We start from the raw sequence: 25,046 nt of genomic DNA on the forward strand, positions 1-25,046 counted from the left end.
CAACGAATCGAGTACTACCATCTCAGATGTAACGTTCTAGATCATTCACTCCCATAGTTCACGTCTAATTCTTGTTCGAAGCGTATCTACTTTTCTCCCGGATCTTGTGACCACTATCGAGAGAAAGTACCATCAGCACATATCTACTATGAGATGACTTTGAAGGTAAATTGACCACTCACTACTTGATAAATAAGAAAGGAGCAGGCACGAAAAGACATGCCAAACCTCCCAGCAAACTATTCCCACCTCCTATACCCAGATGCTTGAACAAGGCATTAGCGAATAAGGGGAAAGCGGCACCCCAAGATGACCTGAAGAGGTCATTGAGGGTGAAGACGGAACTGATCTCTTCGTAGAATACGTCTCCGAAATAGGCAAAAATGCATCTAGTTCACATCCAGTCAGCTTCGGATGTCAAATAATGGTTCACAAGAGCGAGTTTGCGACTTACTGGAACAAAATGAATGCGCCTACACCAAAGAAGCCGGTGAATATTGTTGGGACGATCCAATGGACTGACTCGTATTGACCTGACCATCCGAAGCCGAACATTGCTATCGGAATGCAGACGGCAGCGATAGGAGCAGGATATAACCGAATTTCTGGACATGGGATCAAGCCATCTGCGTAATGATACCCATCAATCAGTACTTGATCGCTTGAGCAATTTTATCCAGTCACTATTGCAGGTACAGGTCACTCACTGTTTGCGTCGAAAATCGGTTCCAAATACACATGAATGTAGTAACAGAATACAGCACAGGCTGCCCACGCGCCCACGAATATACCCAAGAAGCTGAAAAAAGGGTGAACATGGTTTCCTGTGGAGACAACGGGGAGATGCTATACTCACGCTGTACCAGATTCACCAGGGTTGAAACCGTGGACTTCCATATATACTAATGGAAAACTCTCGAACCAGATGTAGAGAAGACCTGTTTACCATAGATTTCGATCAGCTGATGTGATGATGGAAGCAGTCGAGATGTGGGACGCACCATAGATAAGGGCAAGATAAGTATTGTAGACCAGTAGAATTGGATCGAAGAACAATACGAAAGGTTTAATCAGAGCTTCATATACCACCCTTCCACCGGATAGATGGCTTGAATCAATCATTGCTTGAGTTTTTAGGTCGTTGTTTCCGGTAATCCTTCTGAGCCTTAACATTCGCCTATGCAGGATCTGAAAGTCATGTTAAACGCTCAGCGAAGCCACTAAAGCTTGAGTATCTGTGCACTGACATTTTTACCAGAAGTTTCAGGAAAGAAGATGCAGATCAACACAAAGCATCCTCCAGAGAGCCATACGAGGACCCTACATATGTATAAAGTAAGCTCTGGTCCTCATATTTATCTGCAGCCATATTTTGTGCTCACCATAATGGCCAAGTCCATCCTTTAGCTTGATATGTGAATCCTCCTAACAGAGGTCCTATAACTGGACCACAAACCGCGCCACAGCCCCATACACCGATAGCATATGCCAGATGTTTGGGTGTGAACATCTATGAACGATGTTGATATGTCAGCTGATTATCGTGGGCCGGTGAGGTGGGTAATAAAACTCACATCTCCCATGGTAGCCCCTCCGACTGCTAGAGCGGGACTGCCGAAGAATCCAGCAAAGAACCGCATCGCGAGTAAAGTGTGGATATTCTTCAGAGGCAATCAGCTGTAAACTCAAATGTTTATGGTGACTCTTGACCTACGTTGGCGTAGATTGTCGGGAATTGCAATGCGACGAAGATGAAGAGTGTAGCGACATCTGTATGGTCATACGTCATTCAGCCTTCCGTCCTTTGGCAATAACTAGGTTGACAACAGGATCACTCACAGACGGGCATTCTTCCTACATTTGACAGTTCGGCAATTGGAGACCATAACATTGGTCCAATACCATAACCGATCACGAACGCTGTCAATCCCACTAAAGCGGTTGTCTGAGATACAGTAAATTGCTCCATTATCCCTTCTATACCTGCTGAGTAAATCGACGAGCCGATGTAGACTGCGAAAGTGAGGAAAGACATCTGCAAGGCGACGAAGGTCTTGTATCGGGTCGACCAGTTGTAGCTGTATGAGTATGAACATGTTAAAATTAGCTATGACTGACCTGTAACATAGCAGGTAAAAGCCAGAAATGAAAGGGGTTCCCAAAGATATCCATGTGAAGAGGAGTGATGATACTCACGGGTTCTCAGGATCATTGTCACCATACCAAGTGACCAAGTTTGGATCTTCCTTCATCCCTTCTTCAGCCTGCTGTTCATTATTCGCCATTCCAATTCTACTACTGTCGTTGTACTCTCCTACGACCTCCTTCCCTCTTCCCTTTTGCAGATCTTTGACATGATCTGGATTTCCCTCTATAATGGTCTCATCAGAATCTGATCGACGAGGTGCATTCGTCTCCTCTACTACCGTAGCGTCATCATTGGAAGCAGGAGTTTCATACCTCGAGACCCTACGTGATTGTGTTGGCGATTCCTTCTCCTGTCGTCCAGCTATTTCTTCTTTGGTATACCGCTCTGGACATTCGATCTCATCTTGGTATCTCAGCAGTCTATTACCTGATACTAAACGTATGACTGTGCCCACCAAAGTGGTCTGAAACGCGTTGTAAGGCATGGCGAGGATTGTCGGTCTAAACACTGCGACAATCGTGATGACTTTGGAATGGCCGTGGTACCGAGTGGACGTGAAAGGCGAAAGAAGGAATAGCCCGCTGAGGGAGTGTCCACTCGATAGAGGTGACAACACGTACACAGGCAAAAGATTTACCCCAGGATCAAGACTGGTCTGTACCGTCAGCACATGTTGCTATATATTTCATCACCAAATAGTGACGTCGGTATTCGAGCGGTTTTATGATCACGTCGTAACGAGACATGCTTATTCATCTTCGTCCGTCGGTCTTTTGTCTGGCCATGTTATTGCTATGCTGTACCGTTATCTGGTGCATCAAACGGCGAATGATCGAATTATACATACGAGCACGAATTGACAAGAAAAGTGGAGCTGAACTAGAACACACTGTATGTTGTTTAGGTGGAGGTCGCAGGTTGTGCTCGTATTTTGAGAGTACTCAATCAGATCGATCGGAGATCTCAGGGTGCTAGGAGTGTGACGTAGATTTACCAGAATGACACCGCCGGCTTACTCGAATATATCATTACTCATTCGTATGTACTCGTGTGCAGCATTGGACAATGGGTTCGAAGAGGCAATAAACAGTTGTGCATGAGCATCCAACACCGACCAACGAACGTGGAGAAAACCAGCAATATACCTGATCCTCTGAGTGGCGATTTACCCAATGTAGCTTATTGTATGTTTGTCCCTGGTGGCAGTATCGCGTGTAACCTTCAGCAGTCCGATCAACACGAACAATTTTAGGCGCAACTTGTTTCCCTATTAACGAAGAGCACTTCTTGTCTCGGAATCGAAGACACATACCATTGGGTTTCATCAAAGCAAGAAGATGGTGAAAGGAAGATCCGATCTTACCTGGGATACACTTGTGCAACTGTATATATTCCTTCCTTTATGTCCGTGCACCCCTATCGCTGATACTTGGAAATCCATTCTAGGGCTAACGAGAATGACATCAAGAGGCCGATACCAGAGCAAAATCGAGCTGCGTGTGCAGAGACATCCACAATGCAGAGAGGTGAAGATGACCATCCCACAACTTACCAGTCATAACTGGGAAAGAATCTGATCAGTAGTGTTAGACTGACTTATCCCCGTTTACCACAAGCTTTATGGTATATGCGGTACAGTATATTGCAATATGCTTGTTCAGTTTGCACCTCTTTCCGTGTCTTTGAAGAAGAATGATTCTGCTTGATCCCAAACGAGCAGAGATGCATTCTGATTAGGCTGATGGAGATCAAATTTGCCTGCATAGTACCTAGGAGAATAGGTGCATTGCCTTAGCACAGTAAAACTAAGAAGACAAGACGGACTAAGTGAAGGTGTATACGATGATGGTACCTTCCAATACGAGGAGCTGTGATGTTATCATCGGAAACAAGCTACAACCTGCGCTGATTTGTTATATACGAAATGGCACACAACCGGTATTGCAGAAGGTAGGAAGATCGGGGCTCAGATTAGATCGAAGAGATACAGATATATAGGAGTTGAAACAAGGTCATTAAAGTCGTGTCAAGTGAGATAGTTCTAGAAATGGAGGGAAAGAACGCTAATCTCCTTGATAGGACGGATAGACTCGTTCCGAATCGAGGGCTGACTGTGAGAAGAATGTCGAAGGGATTCCGGTGATCAAGGTCACAATTTTCCAGGTTCGAGGATAGAGTCAGAGGTGATTTGAGAGCTGTGATGACTCCAAATAGCGTAGAACAGACAGATGGTCATGATTATCTTGACTAGTGTTCCTACCACACAATGTCAATCGCCAATCTAATTGTTATGCTACACGTCACTCACTAATACTCATCCAACCTCCTTCGTCCTTTTTCGATAACATCCACCTCACCCTGCCTCTTCCTCCCCTGATAGGTGCTCTAGGCTGCTTGTAGGCCAATCTTCGGCTTACCACTCTGTTCACTAATGACAATCCCCTTCGCTGTTTAGGTAGAGATGACGGTATAATGATGAATTCTTCAGCCGGTGAGTGGGGTATAATCTGGACGTTTCGTTTCGATCGGGATATCCTCATGGATTCTCTATACCCGTCTACGCAGGCCTATAGACATAGAAGAGATATTAGCATATGTCGCTCGTTTACAGATTGGGACCATGACAATGAGGGAATGATCATGAATTAATGGTTCACTCACCTCCATGGCATCCCACCATGTATATCCCTTTATCCCTTCAGTTGAACCTCTTCTACCCATCTCTCTCCTTCTCTTGTGATCCACCACCAATGTCGAAATTATCTCTGCATAGGTGGAGGAGAGTTCTTGGAAGTAGGACGAGTCGGATTTACAAGCTTGAGGCCAGGTTGTTTCCTTAGTTGGTACAGAGAGTAGTAATCCGGTTTGATCGTGGGTGACGAGGTCTCGAGTACCTTCTGCATCTAGTCCCACCACCGGCTGTAATGGTTCAAGAGAGGGTCAGCATATCTCTCTCATGTATTGCAATATACATTACGAAAGCATAGTGTCGCAACAAAGGAATCGGTCAACGGGAACGAAAAGGTGTATGCTTACCAATCCAGATGCCAAAGCTTCTAAGACAACTTGACCGAATGTCTATGAAACGAATGACGTTTAATTAGATCAACTTTCCATCAGATGTACGTGTATAGTGTGTACGACAGCTTACCTCTGTGAAACTGGGAAACACGAAAATATCCGCCGAGGCATAACATTTCGCCAACTCTTCACCTTGTCTATGACCCATGAAGGTCACGTCCCAGTTCTTCTCGGCAGAACATCTCGCTTCGAGGTCGGATCTGGCTGGACCGTCACCTACGAATACTAATTTAGGCAACAACGAGCCTTCAGGTAGAAATTGAGCTAGGAGTGAGTAGGCTGAGAGGACAAGTTGGAGATTCTTCTCCCATGATCTATTTGCGATATTTACGTTAGTATATGGTGATCTGTGATATGTGATATCTAAAATGGTACTCACATTCTGCCGACATACAGTAAGACCACTCTATCCTCATCACCTCCATGTGAGATGGACGCACCATCGACAGGACCATTCCAGGGGGTCAAAGGAGGAGTCATCATTCCTTGTTTTTCCATATCATACTTCGTGTCTTCTAGGAGTATCTTCCACTTGTTCTCAGGCATAGTTATACCCCAACTGGCTCTGAGTGCTTCATCGCGATTGTGAGGTCCGAATTGACTCAGATCGACACCTCTTGGCCAGAGCCTTACCCCATTGAACGACTGAGATTCCAGCATCGACTTTGTACTGGGACTTGGACATAGGGTGAGTAGTAATTTGGAGTAAAGGGAAGATTGAAATGCCCAGATTATCGGAGTAAGGAAGGAGAGGCCGAAGAGGGTCGCATAGGTTGCTAAGTTACTGAATAGAGTTTTTCGTAAGTACAACAATCTGGTCGACCTTTCACACCTTTCTATCAAGAAGAATGAGTCTCACTTACGTATGATAACTAGCTACCACCGCTCCACCCAGCCCTTTACCCATCGTTGGTGATTCACTTTCTTGGGATAACCACTTATCACCTGCCCAGCCCAATTCCATAGCCAATATCGTCTGGGCACCGAGCCATATCGGATCTACGAAATGCACCACGTCGGGCTCCCAATCCCTTATGATACTTAGGAATTTCGGTCGAAGGAAGTTCAACTTTAAACCTGGGTATACCACTAGGGGAATACCCAAGGTGCCTACAAGTGGATGAGAAGCGTAGGACGATAAAGTGGATGCGGGACCGAGGAGTATACATTCGTGGCCTTGCGATTGCAGGTGTTCGAGGAGCCTTGACAGTGTGCGAGTTACTCCGTCCACTTTAGGTAGAAAGTTTTCTGTGTGATTGGTAATGTGATGTCAATTTGAGTACTGCTATAGTATTGAAAATTTAAAGCCAACTTACCCGTAACAATGACAATCCTAAGCCCTTTCCTACCCCTTTTCTCACACAGCCACGCCTCCCTCTCATCCTTCTCCGCCTCGTTCATCCCTTTTCTCCATACATACTTGTCTGGGATTTCATCTTGAGCGTGTTCATCTTCAGTTACTTCCTCTGGTATGGAATTTAAGTCGAAGTCCGGAATGGCAGATGTCAATAGAGGTGGAACTGAATCTCCATCGTATTTTGTATTCTCATGTTGGACTGGAGTCGTGGTCGGTGATTGATAGGCTTGTGATTCGGGTGTTTGAGGTGGTGTGAGAGGATAGACGATGTGGGATGAGTTTCCTCTTGAATAGTTCGAACATGTCTGGTGAGATGACATTATGCGGTGGGGAAGTCGATTGTTGTGGATAGTGATATAACAACTTGGGGTGATATGCTGGTGGATTCTTATACTAATTATCTTCAAGACACTACCCAATTCCCCACCTTCGTCTATATCGTCATAGGCGCAATCCTTTGCACTTCGCACAAGGGATCCATATATACGAATCACGTATGTGCTTCTTTTCCCTTCGATCGCTCTTTTCACGTCGAAGTCCACAGGCCGTCCGGGTTGATGGGATTGATGCTGACACAATATGACCCAACGTGTGTTCACCAATATCAGACGTTAGGTAGATGCCGATGACGATGAATCTGGTTTGATATCTATTGTTGACACCATGCACAATTATAGTGTGAATGATGTGGATCGCTGTTCAGTATACGCAAAATGATGGTCAGTGATATAAATGATGATATTGGTAAGTTATGATGTTATGACATGGAGACTCAATTGCTCCTCACGAGGTGAATATCAACAACAAATCATTTCTTAGTGATCAGTCACTAGTGCTGATCCGGAATGGAACGTTGGTTATTAACATCCCCTCCCTCCCCCGCTTCAGCCTGTATCGGGGATAAAGATAATGTATAGACACGAAACAATTCGAGATGTGTCATGCTGATCTAGTCATGGTTGATCATCAACCTGGAATAGCCAAAGATGGTTCAAAGGAGAAAGAGCACGTTCATGATTTACTTCCTCGCCCCTTTCCGTATAGCGTTGTTTATTCTCGGCATCAGATGATGTCTATGGGGCGCTGATCGATCTGAATGAGGCTTTGGCAGATAGGAGAGATCTGATCATATGAAAGAAGTGAATAAGCAACGTGTCTGATAAAGAGGATGAGAATACTAACCTGTAGCTCTCAAGAGACAAGACAGAAGATAAACGTTCGTCATCGATCATTGTTTGGTGGAGTCTCCAAAGTGCCACAAAAGAGACAAAGGACCCACCATATAAACCTATTCTCCGCATGCCTACCTGCATACCTAACCGCTGTGCCTCGTATATATCGCCGATATCTAACGCCGATGAACCAAACTCAGCTGAAAACCCTGAACCTGACCTATGTGGTAACTTATGGATGTGATTGATAACACATTCCCCTTCCCCCCCTTTTCTCTTCTTTTCTTTTCTCTTTCTCTTCTCGTCATAACCAATCTCAACATCCAATAGATAGACACTTTAAACAACAGCGACCATACTCACAAGTGTCTCACCAACTCACTGGCTCAGCCCACAACCCCATAGCACCGCAGACCAATTTCTTCATACGACTTACATAGCTATTATACAACTGCCATCCAACATGCAATTCACCGCCTAAGTGAACAGTCTTCGAACAGAAGAGAACCCAGTCGTCTAAACACAGGACGATACTTTACAAGTCATCAACAACCCCTTTTTCTTTCAACTACTTTACTGAACAACAACCAACGAACTTCGGTTCATCAAACTCTTGCCCAAGATGTCTTGCTTCACTCAAACCCCCGCGTGTCAACAACTACAACAACAACAACAACCAGCCCAACAACAACTCCGAACTTGTCAAGCTCGGTGTCCAACTCGACCCCTCCCCAACTCACTTACCTAGTCAATCGCAATACGCAGTCCAAGGACGTTAAACAGTCTGTCCAAGAGAACACGTGAGTCATCCATCTCCTTTCACACACACAGCTTTCCTATTTCCTTCTTCACGACGTACAATGGTTACACGTGCTGATGATGTTTTGTCTTTTCAACTCCTCCTTTTATCTTATCTTACCCACCCTTCACCCATGTTACATCATACCGTCTTCTTTCTCCGACCCGTCCATCGACATGTATCAATCAATAGTCATCAAGAATATCTACCTACACAAGGTACATCATCATCAAGTACTCCTCCTGCCTTCACGCCATTACCGACTCGACTTCCACCACCTCCTATCACAACCCGACGTCACAACTTAGGTCGAGCCCCCCATAAAGTCTCACTTAACGTGCAGCAACAGCAACAAAAGACGACAACCGTACTTGCCAGTTCTCGTCAGCCGAGTATATCTCAGGAACACCAATTACAAGTTCACCCGACCGAGCCTACTCTAGCTCTGAACTTTACAACCACCCCACCACCCTTACCTCTACTTCCTCTTACGAAGCCCGAATCAATGGAATTCACTTTCGATAGTCTCAACGTAAACATGGGGTCAGTCGATTGGGATCAGTTCCTGGTTGATGCGGATCTTGGTGAGGCTACCAACGTACCTCTCATGTCCAACTCTCCAGCACCATCCGATTGTCAAACTGCTACTCCCAAATCCACCGAGTCGGAACAATCAGCCGCCCTCGACCCAGAGACTGATTTCGATTTCAACTTCGATTTCGACTTCCCTCTCCCCACATCTGTCGGTATCACTCACCAACCTGAGGATATTCAACAGCCACTACCCGACTTCGACTTCGACTTCACTGCTACGGCTGCCGCTCCCATGCCTGCTCCAGGTCCCGATGGCAGAGGCACGACCGATCCTACAATGACCAACACCTTTGGTCTCAGCTTTGGCGACTTCGGCCTTCACACTGATCTAGGTGCTGATGCAGCTAGTCAGTTGGGTCTTACCAACCTCCTCGGTAAATTGGGTGAACCGAAGGTTGCTCAGCAACAACAACCTTCGTTGACTTCCACTGGACCTGGTTCAGTCAATGATCTAACAGATGCGTATGCTTTGCTCGATAAGCTACTTCCATCTGCTACTTCTACTATGTCTTCACCTACTTCGATCCGACCTTCTCAGCTTTCTCTTCCACCTAGCCCACCAGCATCTACCACCCTGAAGCGAAAGTCTTCCGAGTCTGCTGATGGGGCTCAGCCAATCAAGAAGAGGGGACGACCACCTGGCTCAGGATCAGTCAAATCCAAGACGATCTCTCTACAAGGTGGCGGTTCACCATCTTCTTCCTGTGCGGACGAAAGCGAACTTGGATCTCCTACACCTGCAACCATCAAGAAGACTATCTCTGGCAAACCATCTACCGCTCGACCTAAATCCGTCGTTCCTGAGAAATTCCTCAAGGATGGTTCTGCCCAATCTATCTTGGGTATGGATATCAACCAGATCCAATCTTACCCCTCTTTCGATATGCTGCTCAAGGACGTTGCGGCAGACAAGTTGCCTGCTGCCAAGGAATTTGGAGAGAGGATAGCCGACAACCGAGATAAGGCGAAAGATGCCGCCAAGAAATCCCGAGATGAACGCCGAGCCAAGATCGAACGATCTGAATACCTCGAGAAGAAGGTTGAAGATCTCGAGAACAAGCTCAGCGGTCTCACGGGAGTCTTAATGAGTTTGGTTGACAGGGGTTTGATCGGGAAGGATCAGATCGCTTCTTATCTGTAAATCAACTTTCACTCTTTCCGATCATACCTTCCATCCAGTAGTGCAGCATCGGTTCCAGCGGCTACAAACTTTCGAAGTCAACTCAACAAGTCGAGTCTCAACCCCCATCTTCACCTCTTCATTGAGTGCTGAAGACTGGTCATAGCTTCTCACGTAACACGAAAGCTACTCAAGTCGGACACGTATATGCTCACATACATATCGTCCAAATCCAAACAAAAAGTCAACACACCGACAACCATTACTTTCCTTTCTTCTTTCCTCTCTTTCTAATGCTTTCGATATCAAACAGATCACCCTCACCCTCTTCCCACTATATGTGTGGATATTTGACCATTCAATCGTCTTAAACGTCCTTACCGTCTTTTCGTTGTTTCTTTCTTTTCTAGTATCTAGTCTGCCAAGTGAACTATATTCGATTTAATATTTCGTTTCCTATTGATTGGACATTATATGTTCATGTCTATACGATTGTATACAAATACAACAGGTTTACTCTCTTGATTGAAAGTACCCTTTGATCCGATCTGATATATATCTTTATTTATGCAAGTATCATGAACATGTCAGTATGAGCAGCTGCGTATGTATACGGACCCTGCTGTGGATATGTTATGCAGGATGAGACTGGACATGACTTGCTGTGAATTTGAGAGATGAGAACTGACCTCCACTTTGGATGACCGAGGTCAGCTGCATAACGATCACGTATGATACCACATTGATTCCCATCATCATCATCATCATCGTTCCATCTATCTTCGATCTATCAACCCCTACCAACACCTATCATACATTGTCGAGTAGGATCTCAAGCAACAGTATCACCACTCTCGATCATCTTAATCACCACGACTCCGCTCCAAACATACTTGTACAAGTGTGAGAGGTGACCAACGACATGATGAGATTCTTCACTGCGTGTGAACCTGCGAGAACTCATAGATCATCTGCCGATACTGAAGATGAGGTGAAGGATAGAACGAACGGATGGAAGAAATATGAGAAGACTTGGGAAGACCAAGATCCCGAGGGAAGGTGGAAGAGAAAAGTATGGGTGAGGAAGTGGAGCAATGCTAGCAGTGATGAGGGTGAAGAGAATACATCGCCTTTCATTAAACGAGAACGTGGTCATGGGCATGGTAGGATCGATGATGATGGTGATCACAAAAAGGAGGATGTTGGGCCGGTCGGACAGGTGAACGTCTCAGGGAGGAACAATGATGAGGGTGCATCTTATGGTGCCGGTGATCAGTCCGAGGACGAACGATCAAGTGAGTAACGATGATGTTCCACACCATACTACTCATTGTAGCCCCTGTTGAATCAGAACCACATCCACATCTTGATTCGAACCATTATCATGTCCTAATGTGGTGTCAGAGACGGGGACACTGACTCTTTCCACCTCCTTTCGCTTTACTTCTAGAATCCCGTAATTTACTCATCCTCGATACAATCCTCCGAACAACCTACCGAGCAGGATACAACGACGCCCTAAAGATCAAACCTTTCTTACCTTATTCCGATTCCACCTCGCCTTCGTCATCTCCTTCGGCAAATTCCAATATCAGCGAGTCGTCAAATCCCAACAATGGTATTCTCCTTGTTGGTGGTTTGGTGGTATTACTCACAGGAATGATATCGTACAAAACGTATAATAGGATGAAAGAAGTGAACCAAGGTTTACAAGAGGTTTTGGCTCTGGTGGAACTTACTAGGTCAAACGAAGCTAGTGCTGTGGGGAAAATGGGAAGGGAATTGTTAGGCATTAAGAAGTTGTTGGAGAACGGGCAAGGGTTTCTCAGTTCCAATGGAAATGGAAATGACGGTTCAATTACTAAATCGGATGCAGATTTATGGAAGGACGTCAAGAATCAAGCTAGACCGAATCAAACTCCTTTCGACAATTCATTATCAATCAAATCTCTCAATACCCAACTTAGTGGAAATATCCACGAGGATGATATCAAATTGATCTTGAACGAATTGAAGAATGATCTAAAGAAAGAGTTCAGGATGATCTCCAAGGATTTTAATGCCCAACAAGGTGATTTGATATCACTCAAAACCGACCTGGAAGCAATCTATCGAACTTTAGTCAAAAGCTCCTCCCCCTCGACCTCCTCCTCCGGTACTCGTGATGGTACGAACAAGATCATTGAAGAGATAACCAAACTCAATACGGCATCTCATCAAGCCTCTGACAAATTTTCGAATCTCACTCGATCTATAATCAAAGATATCTCCGGAGAAGTCAGCTTGACCAACCAGTTTAGTAAACAGGGTTTAAGCAAGTTGGACGAGATTAGAAATGTCTTAGAAGGGCTGGGAAGGGATTTAAGGGAGTTGAAAGAGAAGAGTAATTCTACGTCGAAAGTCGGTAGACCCAAAGGTAGTTCTTCTTCTAGCCCAGGATCAGGCTCTGGTGGATCTGGATCAGTGCCGGCTGGAGGAGAAAGTCCTTCAACCCAAAGTGCCGATAATCCAGCGACGCCGACATTTGGTACATCTATTTCACCAAGTCAAAGCAAACCCAAATTTTCTCACAATGCAGGACTTGGTCTAGGACTAGCAGGGAATCATGACGATGTGATGCCCTTTGGAGATATCATGAAAGCCATTGAGGGAGTGAAAAAGTCGTATATGGATGATCAGAGCAAACAGGCCAAAAAGGATTCCTCGGACGAAGCAGATGGGAAGGAAATCAGTACAGCATTTGACCTCAAAGGCTCAACTCCTAGGACAAGTGAAGAGGATCACACTAATGATCTTGGGTTTGGGTCGGCTTCTGGATATGGACCTACTGAAGGAATCAACTTCCAAACTCCCCTTGACAAAGTGAAGAACCCTTACAAGGTAGCAGTGAAGATCGATACGCCGTTAAAACCCAACGACACTCCTGATCCCTCCAGTACGAAGTCTTCTGCATCTAAAAGGGAGGCTGACGAGGATGAAGATCCACCATCTCCTCCTCCAGCACCGCCACCTCAATCAAGAGTATCTTCAGAACCACGACGAAATCGCCAACCGCAACCACACGCTCATTGGTGGACTGTCCATTCGTTGTCTCATACGCATATCAACGATCTATGGCGAATTAAGGGCTTCGGATGGTATCAACCTTCATCTTCCGCTGAAAGAGAACCAGAACAAGTGAAAAAGGATAGAGAAGATGAGGATCGAAGTATTGGTGCGTGGGCTGTTGGAAGGGTAAGAAGGAGGTTTGGGGATTGGCCTTTCCACTGAACTACTAGTCAGTGATGGTGGACAATACGAGTTTGGGTAAAAGTTGACACGAAGGGTTGCACTCTGTAGTGATTTGCAATGCTTTATCATTACCTTCTCGAGTATTGGTTGTTGGTTGTTGGTTTTTGTCCTTCTCTTTTTCAAGATTTCTTTTTTCTTTTGGCCTAACCTGATGGCTTGTCTCTCTTCGTGTCCCACCCCGTTGTACACCCCTTCCCCTGTTATATACGGTATTGTTGTCCTCCTCGGTTGTATATAGCTTGATCCTCACTTCTCATGCATGATATGCTGTTGTGATGCATGACAATACGATGTCGAGATGGTGTTATATACATGGTTATCTGACATTTGCCCCTTCGGTGCCTGAATCCGACTCTTATGATCTCGATGATGGATGGATTTTCATCTTTTATTTGTTCTCTCTTCTTTCATCTGCACATGTTACCACCTATTGACCTCTGCTCCACATGATACTTGTACCCCTTCCCCTTCCCCTGTCAGATGACATTGCGGATCCAGCTCAAATGAACCAGTGCATTAAGAGAGGAAGAATAAGAGGGACTTTCCCTCCGCTCGGACATCAGTGGGGAACTGACAATGGGGATGATTGGATTGTGAAGTGAAGTGTACATCTCATAGCGAAAAGATATATAAGACTATAGCTCGGAAGTCGTCTTCTCATCGGATCTTCCAATCCCTCTCGCCTGGATATACTTTGTGTCATACATCTCATTATATATACAACAATCACTGTATCATAACTTGGTATATGCCCAAATACCTCGAATCGTTTGGTGATCACTTATATTTTAGTAACGAGGAGGAACAACAGGCTGAACTACGACAAGGTGAGTCTCTAGCTTGACAGTCTCGTCGAAGCCATCACTCCAACCTAAGACTGTGATCTGCCCTATGCACATCACATATCCCTCGTTGTATGGCTATAGCTGACTGACTACGTTTCTTCCAGACAAACCTCAACTCCCATCAGAATCCGAACCCAAACCCACTTCACACCCTACCCACCCTTTGACCAAAGCTCTCTTTCAATCAATCTACAATAAAGGCTACACCGACGGCGCCTCTTCAACATTCTTACAAAGCTTATCCACTTACTTCACATCTCATCCTATCTTAACTACTACAATGGTCTTACTTATTGGATCAGGCAGTATTGCCCTCTCCGCTCGAAGGGGAACAGGTATCAATACCACCAAACGTTTTTTGTTCGATGCTGGATCTAATTCATCTAGATCAGCCAAAACTACGGGATCAAGATCATTCGGTACCTCCTTGACTGCCTTGGCTAGAACACCACCTTATTCTTCCGCACCCCCCGGGGCAATCGCAGGTGCTGGAGGCGAACACGATAAAGCTCTCGATAACCTTCGCGAGGACATACATGCAGCTCAAGAGTTATTTGCAAAAGAAGAAGAGGCAAAGGTCGATATCGGTACTCAGCTCGAAGGAAAAGTAGATGTACGTGATGGAACGGATCGATCTTCCGGATCGGACAGTCAGACTATTATGGATGCCTTGAGTCAGATGTTGGGTCAAGTTGGGGAGGGTAAGAAGATAGTCATCGATTTGAGCCCGGATGGTAATTGGAGTGGTGTGAGTCTACCTTGTACTTCGACTTCATCCCTTCCCTTGAGATAGACGGACAACACAGCTGATGACATTGTGGATCTACTAGCCTAAGATCGTTGATTCCACCAGTACAGCTTCGGAGATCGACGATTCTTCGATCCCCTCTACCTACCTTTCCAGCTCAGACGGATCTGGAATACCAGGAGAAGGCTTTACACCAGAGGAAGTCCAGAAGATCAACGCTGACACTCCCAGTTCACCCATGGCTGAAATTGAAACTTGGACAAAAGCTCGATTCGCCATTATCGGATGGGGCGAGGAAGAAGTTTGGAATGGTACTGGAAACTTGACAATCAAGTTCTGGGATGCTGAAAACGTGAGTCCTGTAATAACGAAACAATTCCCATGAAGCAATTATTAATGGATAAACTTCATACTTAGCCTGACCAAGTGATCAATGACAAGATGATCGTCCGTACGTTGTTCAAAGAGGGTATACCCGAAGCGATCTACCATAATGGATTGTTGTTCCAAATCGAAGAAACTCCAGAAGACCTTGACAGTGGAGAATCCATCTGGAAGTTTGAAAAGCTGCTTGTCGACGTGAAGAAGGTCGTTGAAATGGGTGAATTGCAAAATGATGAGGGTGAGTGATAATACTTCGTCTGTCAATCTACAACATTCTTATTCCTGTGTTTGTGCGATGCAGTAAGCTGACTTGGTTTTATTGGCTGAACATATAGTATACAACCCTTCGCTTGCATCAGATCCCGAGGAAGACCTCAACGAACTCACCATGTTCGACGAGATGATCGCAAATGATCGAGCGACCAACGCGCACATCTTCAAGGATCCTGTACCTATCATCGAGCCTAAACACCTGATCAAGGCTGTAGAGAATGGTCAGCGGGTGGAGTTCTGGTTGGATGAGAAGCTCGGGGATGCCAGGGCTGTGGGAGACAGTGGGAAAATCGAATTGTGGAAGGTCAGAGTAGGAATCTATGAGTGAGTTGACATTACATAACATGATACCCCAACCCAACCCACCCCGACTTCCGTTCTAACAATTATCACGGTCAATCTTGTCATGCAGTACAAAGTCACAGACATAAGATACACTGAATTTTTAATCATCTTGTGTTTCGTAGGTTATACGATAAACCGACATGGTCCGAACTCGAAGGTCTAGTCTATTTCAATGGCCCTCCCATGAAGATCGCTATCGAACCGGAAACAGGATATTCCGTTGACCTTTTCCCAGGTGATGATGGTCAATACGTAGTCAAGGGTCAAGAAGAGGCTGGCGAGGCGTTCGTTAATTAGGCAGGGATGTTGGGTATCCATCATTCTTTCCGATATGCTGTAGTTCGAAGCAATAATCACAACGATAAATGATAGACCGGAAAAGTGTTTTTTCTGTACACTTGCAACTAATTTTCAACAGGTCGTTAGTCTCAGAGTCGGAGTAAAACTAAAAATACTGTTAAGCAAACAATGATGAGATGCGAAATGTATCTTGATTCCAGATTTGAACAATTCATCTTGCAATGCTGCAAGTGAGTCGAGGAAATGAAACGGTGACTGCTAAAATCGACGTGATGATATTGTTCTCTGCCCATTCAATGCCAATATATATATATATACACGGGACTCGGACGAGCTTGTAAAGATATCTTTCCGCATAGATTCAATACCTATGATGATTATAACGAGGTCTATCATTCTTTCCCAATTCCCTATTGCCCCAATCCAAATGAGTGTATCATATAAATTATGATTATAATCCTGTTATTTTGTTATTCTAGTTTTATCCTTATGTTATATATACTTCCTTTCTTTCCCATCAATTACCAAATTGTCCATCAGTACCATGTTAGGCATCTTTACAGATTCAATACTATTTTGGTTGAAAGATTTAGATTTATGAGAAGTAGTACTCGGTAGACTCGTTATAGATAACCTCTCTCATATCTTTCTCAAAGACATTCCTACACCCTTCCCAGCCCATACCGGTGGCGAGACACAGTTGAAGTTGGATTCGGGCTTTACCAGCTTGCATGTATCCTGATGAGATGCTATTGTCACAGAACATAAGCAAACGAACGCGAACGGCGAACATTGCTTGTATGTGGTATGTGTTGGACACTCACTAGTTTTGTTCGTATGGCTTAGGTGGGGAAGCACCGGTAACTGGTCGAAGGGAAGCGACGACTGGGACACCTTGAGCTTTCAATTCACCTGCGACGGTAGCTGCTGCTGTTGATAGTTGACCTGCGCCTGCACCCATGATGACGATTCCCCTGTAGCAGCAACAAGAGATACAGTTTGACTGTCAGTTCCTGATTATCTGGGCACTTCAGATTAATTTGATTTGAACTCACTTGGCCCCGTTGGCTACTGCAGCATACATGAGAGAAGTATCGAAGCCCTCTAAAATCAAATCAATCAGCAATGAATCCCTATCATCAGGTTATGATCATTTGAACTCACGAGAACCGAACAATACGACTACATGTGGTAAATCCTCTCCACTGTCCATACTGGAAATATCAAAGTGATACCTGGCAACAGGGTATGAAGGAGTGAAGAACCAATATGGTTGACCGCCCAACATCGCACCTAGATTACCTTGTTCCAGAGCCTTGAACGTATCGGGGGTGTTACCGTTGGTCTTGATAGTGTAAAAGGCAGACGAGATCCTATCATTGAACACCACGAGAGCTCCTCTATCTCTTGCCTTGGGATCAGCAGCGACCGCGACGGCTTGGTAGAAATTGGATGGACCGTCGTTGGAAATGTATGATTCGGGTCGCATAGCTCCGGTAGCTACGAATGGCTTGGAACAGTTTAGGGTGAGGTCGACACCGAAATACTGTTAGGAAGTCAAAAGAACATTAGTTATTGTTTTATGGTGATGTAGTAAGTCGTATGATGTAGTGGTATAGCTCAAACTCAGGAAGGATGAGCGAAAGAATGCCAGTATACTCACAGTATCTTCTTCAGTGTTAGTACCGTGGAACATGACAGCTCCATCGATATCACTTCCCTCAGAACACAAGTGCTCGTTGGCAGCTCTCGAGACGTTGAAGTACAAGGTCGAGTTCAAGTTGGATGAACCACCAGCTTTAGACATGTCGACAATGGCGATTTGAGCTTTCTCCAAAATGACACTGTAGTTGCCGATCAGGTATTCGGGCAACACACGAGGTCCAGAACCGTAATTTACGTTGTCGATCGTTGAGTAGTTGGACGTGGAGACGATTGTACCACCAGTGTTGTAGAGGCTATACAAAGACAAGTGGTTGGTATCACTATCATATTGACATTGGTTCTGGATCTGGATAAGAAGGGATAGTGTCGGATACTATCACTTACACAACCTTGGGTAAAGAAGAATCTTTAGAGATCCATTCCAACCCGAAATCATCCCTTTTCACCGTGACGGGCGAAGCGGAAATAACTGATGCACAAAGAGCACCGATGGCCAAGAAGTTCTTCAACATTTCGATGGATCACGGATCGATAGTCCAGTTCAGCTCAGGTAGTGAGCAGATGAAAAGATGAGGAAGAGAGGGATGTGATGAAGTTTGTTCATTTCGGTATCCCTTCCTGATATCGTCTGCTATTTATATATACCATTTCCCCTTCTGCGAGCTTAGCTGAGCTCAGCATAGACTGATGAATCCTTATCTAAAGTTCTCGAGAACATTACTTTCTTGGCGGTGAAGAGCCCGAAGCTAGCGGTAGGAATCCGATCCGATCTAGTCTAGCCTACGGTGGGCAGAACTGGCAAGACACATTATCCGTACTATCCACCCAGAACGTATGAGCGCTAGTTTCTATGCTCGTAACTTACCCGTACTTGCACTTCCTGATAAGACCTATTTACGTTTATCAACCTATCATATCCCGAGACCAAAGTGGATATATACACGAGGATTCATTGAATGTTAGGGAAAGTACAAAAAAGAGGTGCTCTCTACTATTGTTGGACGCATTAGGATATATGTTTGATGACAAGTCGACGGTGTCAAGCGTTTGGTCGGTGAAAGGTATTGCAGAATGGTTATGAAGAACGGTAAGTTCAGATAGATCGGGGCGGGGCGCTTTTCAGGAACGACAAAGAGAGAGAGAGTAATGTTAATTAACACACACACACAAAGAGAAAGAGAGAGAGAGAGAGAGTGGTTGTCATCACCTGCACCCCAAAAAGTATTGCAGTATCGCTCCCGCTATAAGCCAAAGCCATAACCAAAGCCGAAGCCGAAGCCAAGCGTTTCTCAAGTGCCCAATGCCTGTAATGTACTCGTAGAGTATCATCCATTGATTGGTCTGTTCAAGAGTTCAACATGAAAGATAAGGAATCATGCTAAGAGAATCGGGCAACGTCCGGGTTCCGGGGTATCGGATTCCGAAGATACCTGACTACTGTACGGAGTAATCGAGCTCCAGATAGAATAACGATGGCCAGCTGCATATGCCTGGGCAGGTTCCCACATATTAATGTACTGGTAGGAGATGCACTGTGCCAGGATTTGTTTGACCGATCGACTCACTCGGTATACAGATCACAGTCGTCCTTGCATTTGATCTGTTTAAAAATATCACCTGTTGCTCTGATTTTCACTTCTGACTCTCACTCTGCTTTGCAAGTAAGAATCACTATCGAGCCGTAAGAGTATAGCTAACACGGATCTGATTTGTTTTTCCCGGCAGAAGTATTCAGATGCTTCTTGCAACTGAGGAAGGTGGGCAGGGGAAAAGCTGGATCTATCGCGGACGTGCGGCGCGATCGATTTCGACTGGATTGTCAACAAGGAATTTCATATTCATAGAAATCCAGTTCATCTTACTACGGAGTGGATGTATTGATAGTCATCGGGAAAGATGAGAATGCAGAAAATGGCTATGATAGCTGCAGGATCGACTATTACTTCCTTTATAAATCTGATACAAGACTCGTACCGTACAGTTTTAGTGTCTGAATTGAACATCTATTCAGGTTGGTCACTACGAAAGTGAAGGGATTCACAAGTGAGTCTCCTACTCTAGCATTGGATTGATACCAAGACCAAACACTTGGAGAACGATCATTTGACGATGCTGCACGACGAGCCACAAGTTCAACTAGCTGCAGCAGTGACTATCCTGCTTAAGGGAAAAAAGTTTGGTGTTAATGAGAAGAATGGAGTAAGGCTACTTCAGTGGAACCAAGACGGTATCCTTCATAGAGTCAGATGAGAACGAGACAAACGGAGGTCGTATAGTACCATTCCAGCGAAACTCTCTTACTCATCTGTACCAGTGATCCAATACAGAATGAACCATACGTCAGTAGATGCGTATCCCACAGCATCCAGGTCTGCGATGAACTTGACAACATTTGCTAGATGTTTGTCAGTCTTATAATGTCCATCATTCCAAACTTCATACTATCAGTACCAGTTTGCGCGATGAGAATCGTTCGGTAAATTGGTTGGTCATGCAAAATCATACATCTCTCTTTTCCGCTTCTGCAAAACTAGCCCAAAGGAAATGATGATGATAGTATATAAGGTTTGGGGGAGGTCATAGTCATGGTATCTAAGCTTCCTCGGTTCTGAGTTTAGCGTTAGGGTTGGTGATCCTGCGAAGGGGGAAAATGATATCAGCGTATGAATCAGACAAAGGCGTGCTGTTCTCTATGGTGGAGACGGAAGTTCTCGAGGATAACCCATTCTATCCAGCTGGAGAAATCAAGAAGATGAGGGAAATTGTTCCAAAACTTCTCCAGTGATCATCATGGTCTACCATCTGCCCACTTCTTTCTCCTCACAAACTTGGGAACAGACGCGACACTCACTTGACACCCAAAACCTTAGCTCTAGCAACGATCTCTACCCTCTTCTTGCTTGATACACCGTGAGCGATGGAGGCGGCGTATTTACCAGAGTGCATGAGCAAGAGTTCGAGTTCGGACAAGTTGTGGACCAAGAGTTCCTTGTGGCCGGATGGTAAAAGGTGCTTGGTCTTTTTGTTGGAACCGTAACTGTGAAAAATTAGAGCATAAGCGAGAGTTTTCGATTTTGTGATTCAATGATTAAGAACAACGATATCATGCTGCTGGAAGGTGATGGTAAGAAACAAGAAAAATCAAAACTTACCCGATCTTGGGCATGGGGAGTTGTCCCTTGAATCTTCTTCGGACCTATTGAGATGAATGATTTGTCAGTGATATGATTCTAACCCTAACGATCGTTCGAGTCGTATAATCTCTTCATTTCCTTGACCAGGAGCTGTCGATAGTTGTACGATGATCATGATCAAGACAACATAGGTAGATGTCTCTAGCCCATATCTTCTAAATCAGAATCATCGTCTTTCCATCTCCCGATCCTTCCACCTCCTTCAATCTATCCAACGTGTATTCACGCCATCCAACCAATATCCAATATCCATCATCTTCCAATCACAGTCCTATCATATCCACTTCCGCTTCCACTTGCAGAGCAATTTCCCAATTCCTGTACACCAATCCCGACCTCAAAACAAGAACCAGATACCCACTCTGTTATCGATACCCTTTGGCTTTCTCCATGATTCCTTGACACCGTGGTATCTGTCGGATTGATGCCTCTTGAAGGTCTTTGTTCGCTTTTTCACGATGGGGATGTGGGCAGGCATTTTGGCTGTTGGTGTTGGGTTTGATAGGTTTGTGTATGAAGGGATTAAGTTGAGATTTTCGATTGGATGTCGATGAACGGATGTAGATGATTGGATGAATTGAGATGGATATTCCTATAGTCAGCACCTATCTCCTTCTGGACCTTGCGATGATGAGTTGGACGTACCGAACTTGAGGATGTATACCTTGAAGGATGAAGAAGAGGCTTCTGACAACAAATTTGCAGGTAAAACCTTGAAATCGGTCAGTAGTGGAGAGCAGGAGAGCACCCTACAGCGTACAACCAACCATACAGCACAAACCACCATACCAAACGGGAAAGTGGCACTGTGCATTGTACAACAACCAGTCATTCCGCGGTGATCAGGAGTGTGGCACTCGAAAAAAGGAGGGAGAACAGCTATCGGCTATAAGGGCGGCTCATCTTATCACCGACACACACGTCAAGGGGTGTTCTCCCTGTCAACTCGCAAGTTAGGTATTAACTTCTCACCTCCAATGTAGGTATTACTCATCGCATCTCACATCCACACGATGCTGCATCCAGTTTGAACACGATCTCATAAATGCATCTCACCATGGGTGCCTGACTGTGCTACTAAATGATCATGAATTCAAAATTGTGAAACAATGACGAGTACTTCCTTCTTCATTCGATCAGCAATCGACTTCCTAACATCACGACGATTGTGCTATCTACTGGAGAGCCCATCTGATAGAGCGGAAAAGGGAGAATCAAAGATCAGCGAGAAGTCCGATGACAAATAAGACGAACGATTGCTCAGGTATGATGCATGAATGGAATCGCATACTCACGTTTTCACCACGAACAACTCATCAGGCATACCTTGTTGGATTTCCTCCCTTTTCACTGTCAATCCAGCTTCGGTGAAACAATCTACCCATTTTTGGTGTGATCTGGTATATCATACAAAATGATTCATCAGCATGTATACTCAGTTTGAGGTCTATACACTGTCCTGCCCTGTCATAATCAGAACAGATGTGTGTGTACTATCATTCACTCACCTAGTTAAACTTGAATCTTCTTCATCCAAGAATTCCTGTCCTACTCCACCCGGAGCATCATCGCAGCAGTTCTCCTTGACGAATATATAATGATCTTCCCCTTCTCTAAGAGCTTTCTTCGCTTTTCGAAGGAAGTTTACTAGATCTTCATGGTTCATGTGGCCTGTTGTGGAAGATTAGAAAATTTATAGGTCAGTTGGGCAATGATCATTTTACGATTGGACTGAAACTGAAGATAAAGAAATTTTCGATGGGGATTTGTATATAGGTTGAGATCACAGAGAGATTCATATATGGTTGTCACATACGAAATACGAAACATGGACTTACCTAAACACCACTGACACCATATGCTATTAAATACCCATCGCACAAGGATCAAATTAGAACCGTACATTTCACTCGGAAAAGATGAAAATAGTCCATGAGATGAACTTCACTCACACATCGTAGACCACCTCATCTTCCATACATCCTCCTTCTCCATTGATCTCACCTTTGGGAGAAGAGACCAACCCAATTTCCTCAGCTTGTTCGTCCACCGGATACTTGGGATCCAAATTCTGTAATCCTCTCTTAACGAATCTCACCCTCTTACCTCTCCCTTTACTACCTTTGATATCCTTTCGCTGTTGATCCAGCCTTCGGTTCTGTTCTTCATCGTCTCCATTCTGTATGGGTAGATCCCTCCATTCCCCACTCGAAGCTGCTCTATACCCCTCCCTAACGAACTTATCGACCGGTTCCAGTAACACCACGTCATCGAACAATGGTAACAGTACGTGACGGCTCACTCGACCTATACCTGCTCCTACGTCCAATATGGTCCTACGATGTGTTAAAAGAGGTTTGAGTGTCGGTGAAGGGGTGAGAGGATTCGGGAAAGGTGATAGTGATGGAATAAGAGAGAGAAGGAGGAGTCGGGAAGAGAGCTGCTCGATGTGCGGGACGGGCTGTAGTACGAGAATGATAGGAGAGGTTAGTTCATTATATCTCTTGATCAAGAGATCATGCTAATTGAGGTAAGAGTAGGTTGTATATCATTTCGAGTAAGGAAAGGAACTGGAAGTAAGTTTGTTTGACGAATTATCCAAGTTGTTTGAGAATCCTATTCATTTAGTCAAAGGGGACATGACCATGGATTACGATCAAGAGGAGCATGCCCTTTGAGTAACATCTAGACACTCCTCCCAGCTTGTTCACCACAGTTTTCAACTCCTACGTGTATTGACAGTATAGCCTGCTGAAGTATCGTCGAACCAAATTGGAGATCTAACTCACCCCTTCGCCATACCCACCCAACACACCATTGACACTAGCGTCCACCCCATCCCAATACTCTATTCCCTTCTCGTACACCGGTCCAGGGGGCGCTTTCTTCTTCAGAGCTGATCCCAGTGCTGAGCCAGCCTTGGTGGTGGTATTGGGTTTGTGTCGTTTCGCATCGGGTGTCTGAAAGAAGAGGTAATGGTCAGTACCGTTATCGAAGTATGAAAATTGTTTATTCTTCCTCGACACCATTGGAAGGTGAAAGTCGAAGAGCTGAGACCAATATGGTTCAGTTCGCTCGAGAGTGATGTACTTGTTACTTACATCTAAAGAGGGCTGTACGACACGCAGGATATCATCAAGTGAGCGAATCAACGGGATGGATTGAACAGAAGGAAAGGCCGCACGCACCATGTTGATCGAGAGGTATCTAACCTTGTTGAGCTTTCTTACAGATGAATTCCACGATATAGAGGAGAGAGCAGGGCAGAACCCTTGTGTGATCGTGGTGATAGGGTATATATCGAGGAGTGTTCGCGTAGATGACAAGGAAAGATGGAAGACGGCTGAATTTTGTTTACATGGAGTTCTTTGAGAGTTGTGAGTTGTTGATAATAATTCAAGGAACGGACTACCTCCACTTTGGATGACCACCCACCAGGTGCATTCTATGATGTATGTATGAATATATGCAATGGTTCATGATGATTACGAGGGGGTGAAAGTAGATGATAGCTACGCATGCGGATAGGAGAGCAGAGGAGGGAAATAAGAACTAAGCCACCTTGCGATGCAGCGTATCAGTCGATGATCACCGTATTGCTCAATGTGGGTGAAGGATGAGACATCAACCATATTGTATCGATTTATACTGTATACAACATACATGTCATTAAGATACTATCGTCGTCTCATATCATCTCTGCTATATACAACATTCTTTCTATACTCT

At 44.8% G+C, this 25,046-nt stretch overlaps 8 protein-coding genes across 8 annotated transcripts; 3 read left to right on the forward strand and 5 right to left on the reverse strand.

Moving 5' to 3' along the window:
- Positions 1–64: 64 nt before the first annotated feature.
- Positions 65–2,633, reverse strand: L199_000029 (uncharacterized protein; the record flags this gene model as incomplete). The annotated part of the gene is made up of 12 exons (XM_064885802.1): positions 65–113; positions 183–389; positions 455–626; positions 708–799; positions 857–938; positions 1,002–1,188; positions 1,248–1,320; positions 1,383–1,510; positions 1,575–1,661; positions 1,715–1,770; positions 1,840–2,078; positions 2,197–2,633. The coding sequence occupies 12 exons, from the start codon at positions 2,631–2,633 to the stop codon at positions 65–67; spliced, it is 1,809 nt and encodes a 602-aa protein (XP_064741874.1).
- Positions 2,634–4,298: 1,665 nt separating this feature from the next.
- On the reverse strand, positions 4,299–6,907 carry L199_000030 (uncharacterized protein; the record flags this gene model as incomplete). The annotated part of the gene is made up of 8 exons (XM_064885803.1): positions 4,299–4,405; positions 4,458–4,716; positions 4,811–5,068; positions 5,186–5,227; positions 5,301–5,544; positions 5,610–6,014; positions 6,094–6,478; positions 6,547–6,907. 8 exons carry the CDS (start codon positions 6,905–6,907, stop codon positions 4,299–4,301), a joined length of 2,061 nt encoding a protein of 686 aa, XP_064741875.1.
- A 1,784-nt stretch (positions 6,908–8,691) lies between these two features.
- L199_000031 (uncharacterized protein) lies at positions 8,692–10,293 on the forward strand (the record flags this gene model as incomplete). Its single annotated transcript, XM_064885804.1, has 1 exon — positions 8,692–10,293. One exon carries the CDS (start codon positions 8,692–8,694, stop codon positions 10,291–10,293), a length of 1,602 nt encoding a protein of 533 aa, XP_064741876.1.
- A 904-nt stretch (positions 10,294–11,197) lies between these two features.
- On the forward strand, positions 11,198–13,542 carry L199_000032 (uncharacterized protein; the record flags this gene model as incomplete). Its single annotated transcript, XM_064885805.1, has 2 exons — positions 11,198–11,567; positions 11,723–13,542. 2 exons carry the CDS (start codon positions 11,198–11,200, stop codon positions 13,540–13,542), a joined length of 2,190 nt encoding a protein of 729 aa, XP_064741877.1.
- Positions 13,543–14,311: 769 nt separating this feature from the next.
- Positions 14,312–16,455, forward strand: L199_000033 (uncharacterized protein; the record flags this gene model as incomplete). The annotated part of the gene is made up of 6 exons (XM_064885806.1): positions 14,312–14,390; positions 14,513–15,156; positions 15,239–15,508; positions 15,574–15,778; positions 15,876–16,137; positions 16,281–16,455. 6 exons carry the CDS (start codon positions 14,312–14,314, stop codon positions 16,453–16,455), a joined length of 1,635 nt encoding a protein of 544 aa, XP_064741878.1.
- A 598-nt stretch (positions 16,456–17,053) lies between these two features.
- Positions 17,054–18,635, reverse strand: L199_000034 (uncharacterized protein; the record flags this gene model as incomplete). The annotated part of the gene is made up of 6 exons (XM_064885807.1): positions 17,054–17,207; positions 17,283–17,432; positions 17,514–17,562; positions 17,623–18,004; positions 18,122–18,416; positions 18,508–18,635. The coding sequence occupies 6 exons, from the start codon at positions 18,633–18,635 to the stop codon at positions 17,054–17,056; spliced, it is 1,158 nt and encodes a 385-aa protein (XP_064741879.1).
- A 2,080-nt stretch (positions 18,636–20,715) lies between these two features.
- L199_000035 (uncharacterized protein) lies at positions 20,716–21,795 on the reverse strand (the record flags this gene model as incomplete). The annotated part of the gene is made up of 4 exons (XM_064885808.1): positions 20,716–20,758; positions 20,975–21,160; positions 21,276–21,319; positions 21,679–21,795. The coding sequence occupies 4 exons, from the start codon at positions 21,793–21,795 to the stop codon at positions 20,716–20,718; spliced, it is 390 nt and encodes a 129-aa protein (XP_064741880.1).
- Positions 21,796–22,608: 813 nt separating this feature from the next.
- L199_000036 (uncharacterized protein) lies at positions 22,609–24,508 on the reverse strand (the record flags this gene model as incomplete). The annotated part of the gene is made up of 6 exons (XM_064885809.1): positions 22,609–22,714; positions 22,826–22,988; positions 23,156–23,178; positions 23,270–23,778; positions 24,107–24,277; positions 24,419–24,508. 6 exons carry the CDS (start codon positions 24,506–24,508, stop codon positions 22,609–22,611), a joined length of 1,062 nt encoding a protein of 353 aa, XP_064741881.1.
- Between the last annotated feature and the right edge of the window lie 538 nt (positions 24,509–25,046).

Source organism: Kwoniella botswanensis, chromosome 1 (genome assembly GCF_036426115.1).
Source record: "Kwoniella botswanensis chromosome 1, complete sequence".
Taxonomy (NCBI): Eukaryota; Fungi; Basidiomycota; class Tremellomycetes; order Tremellales; family Cryptococcaceae; genus Kwoniella; species Kwoniella botswanensis.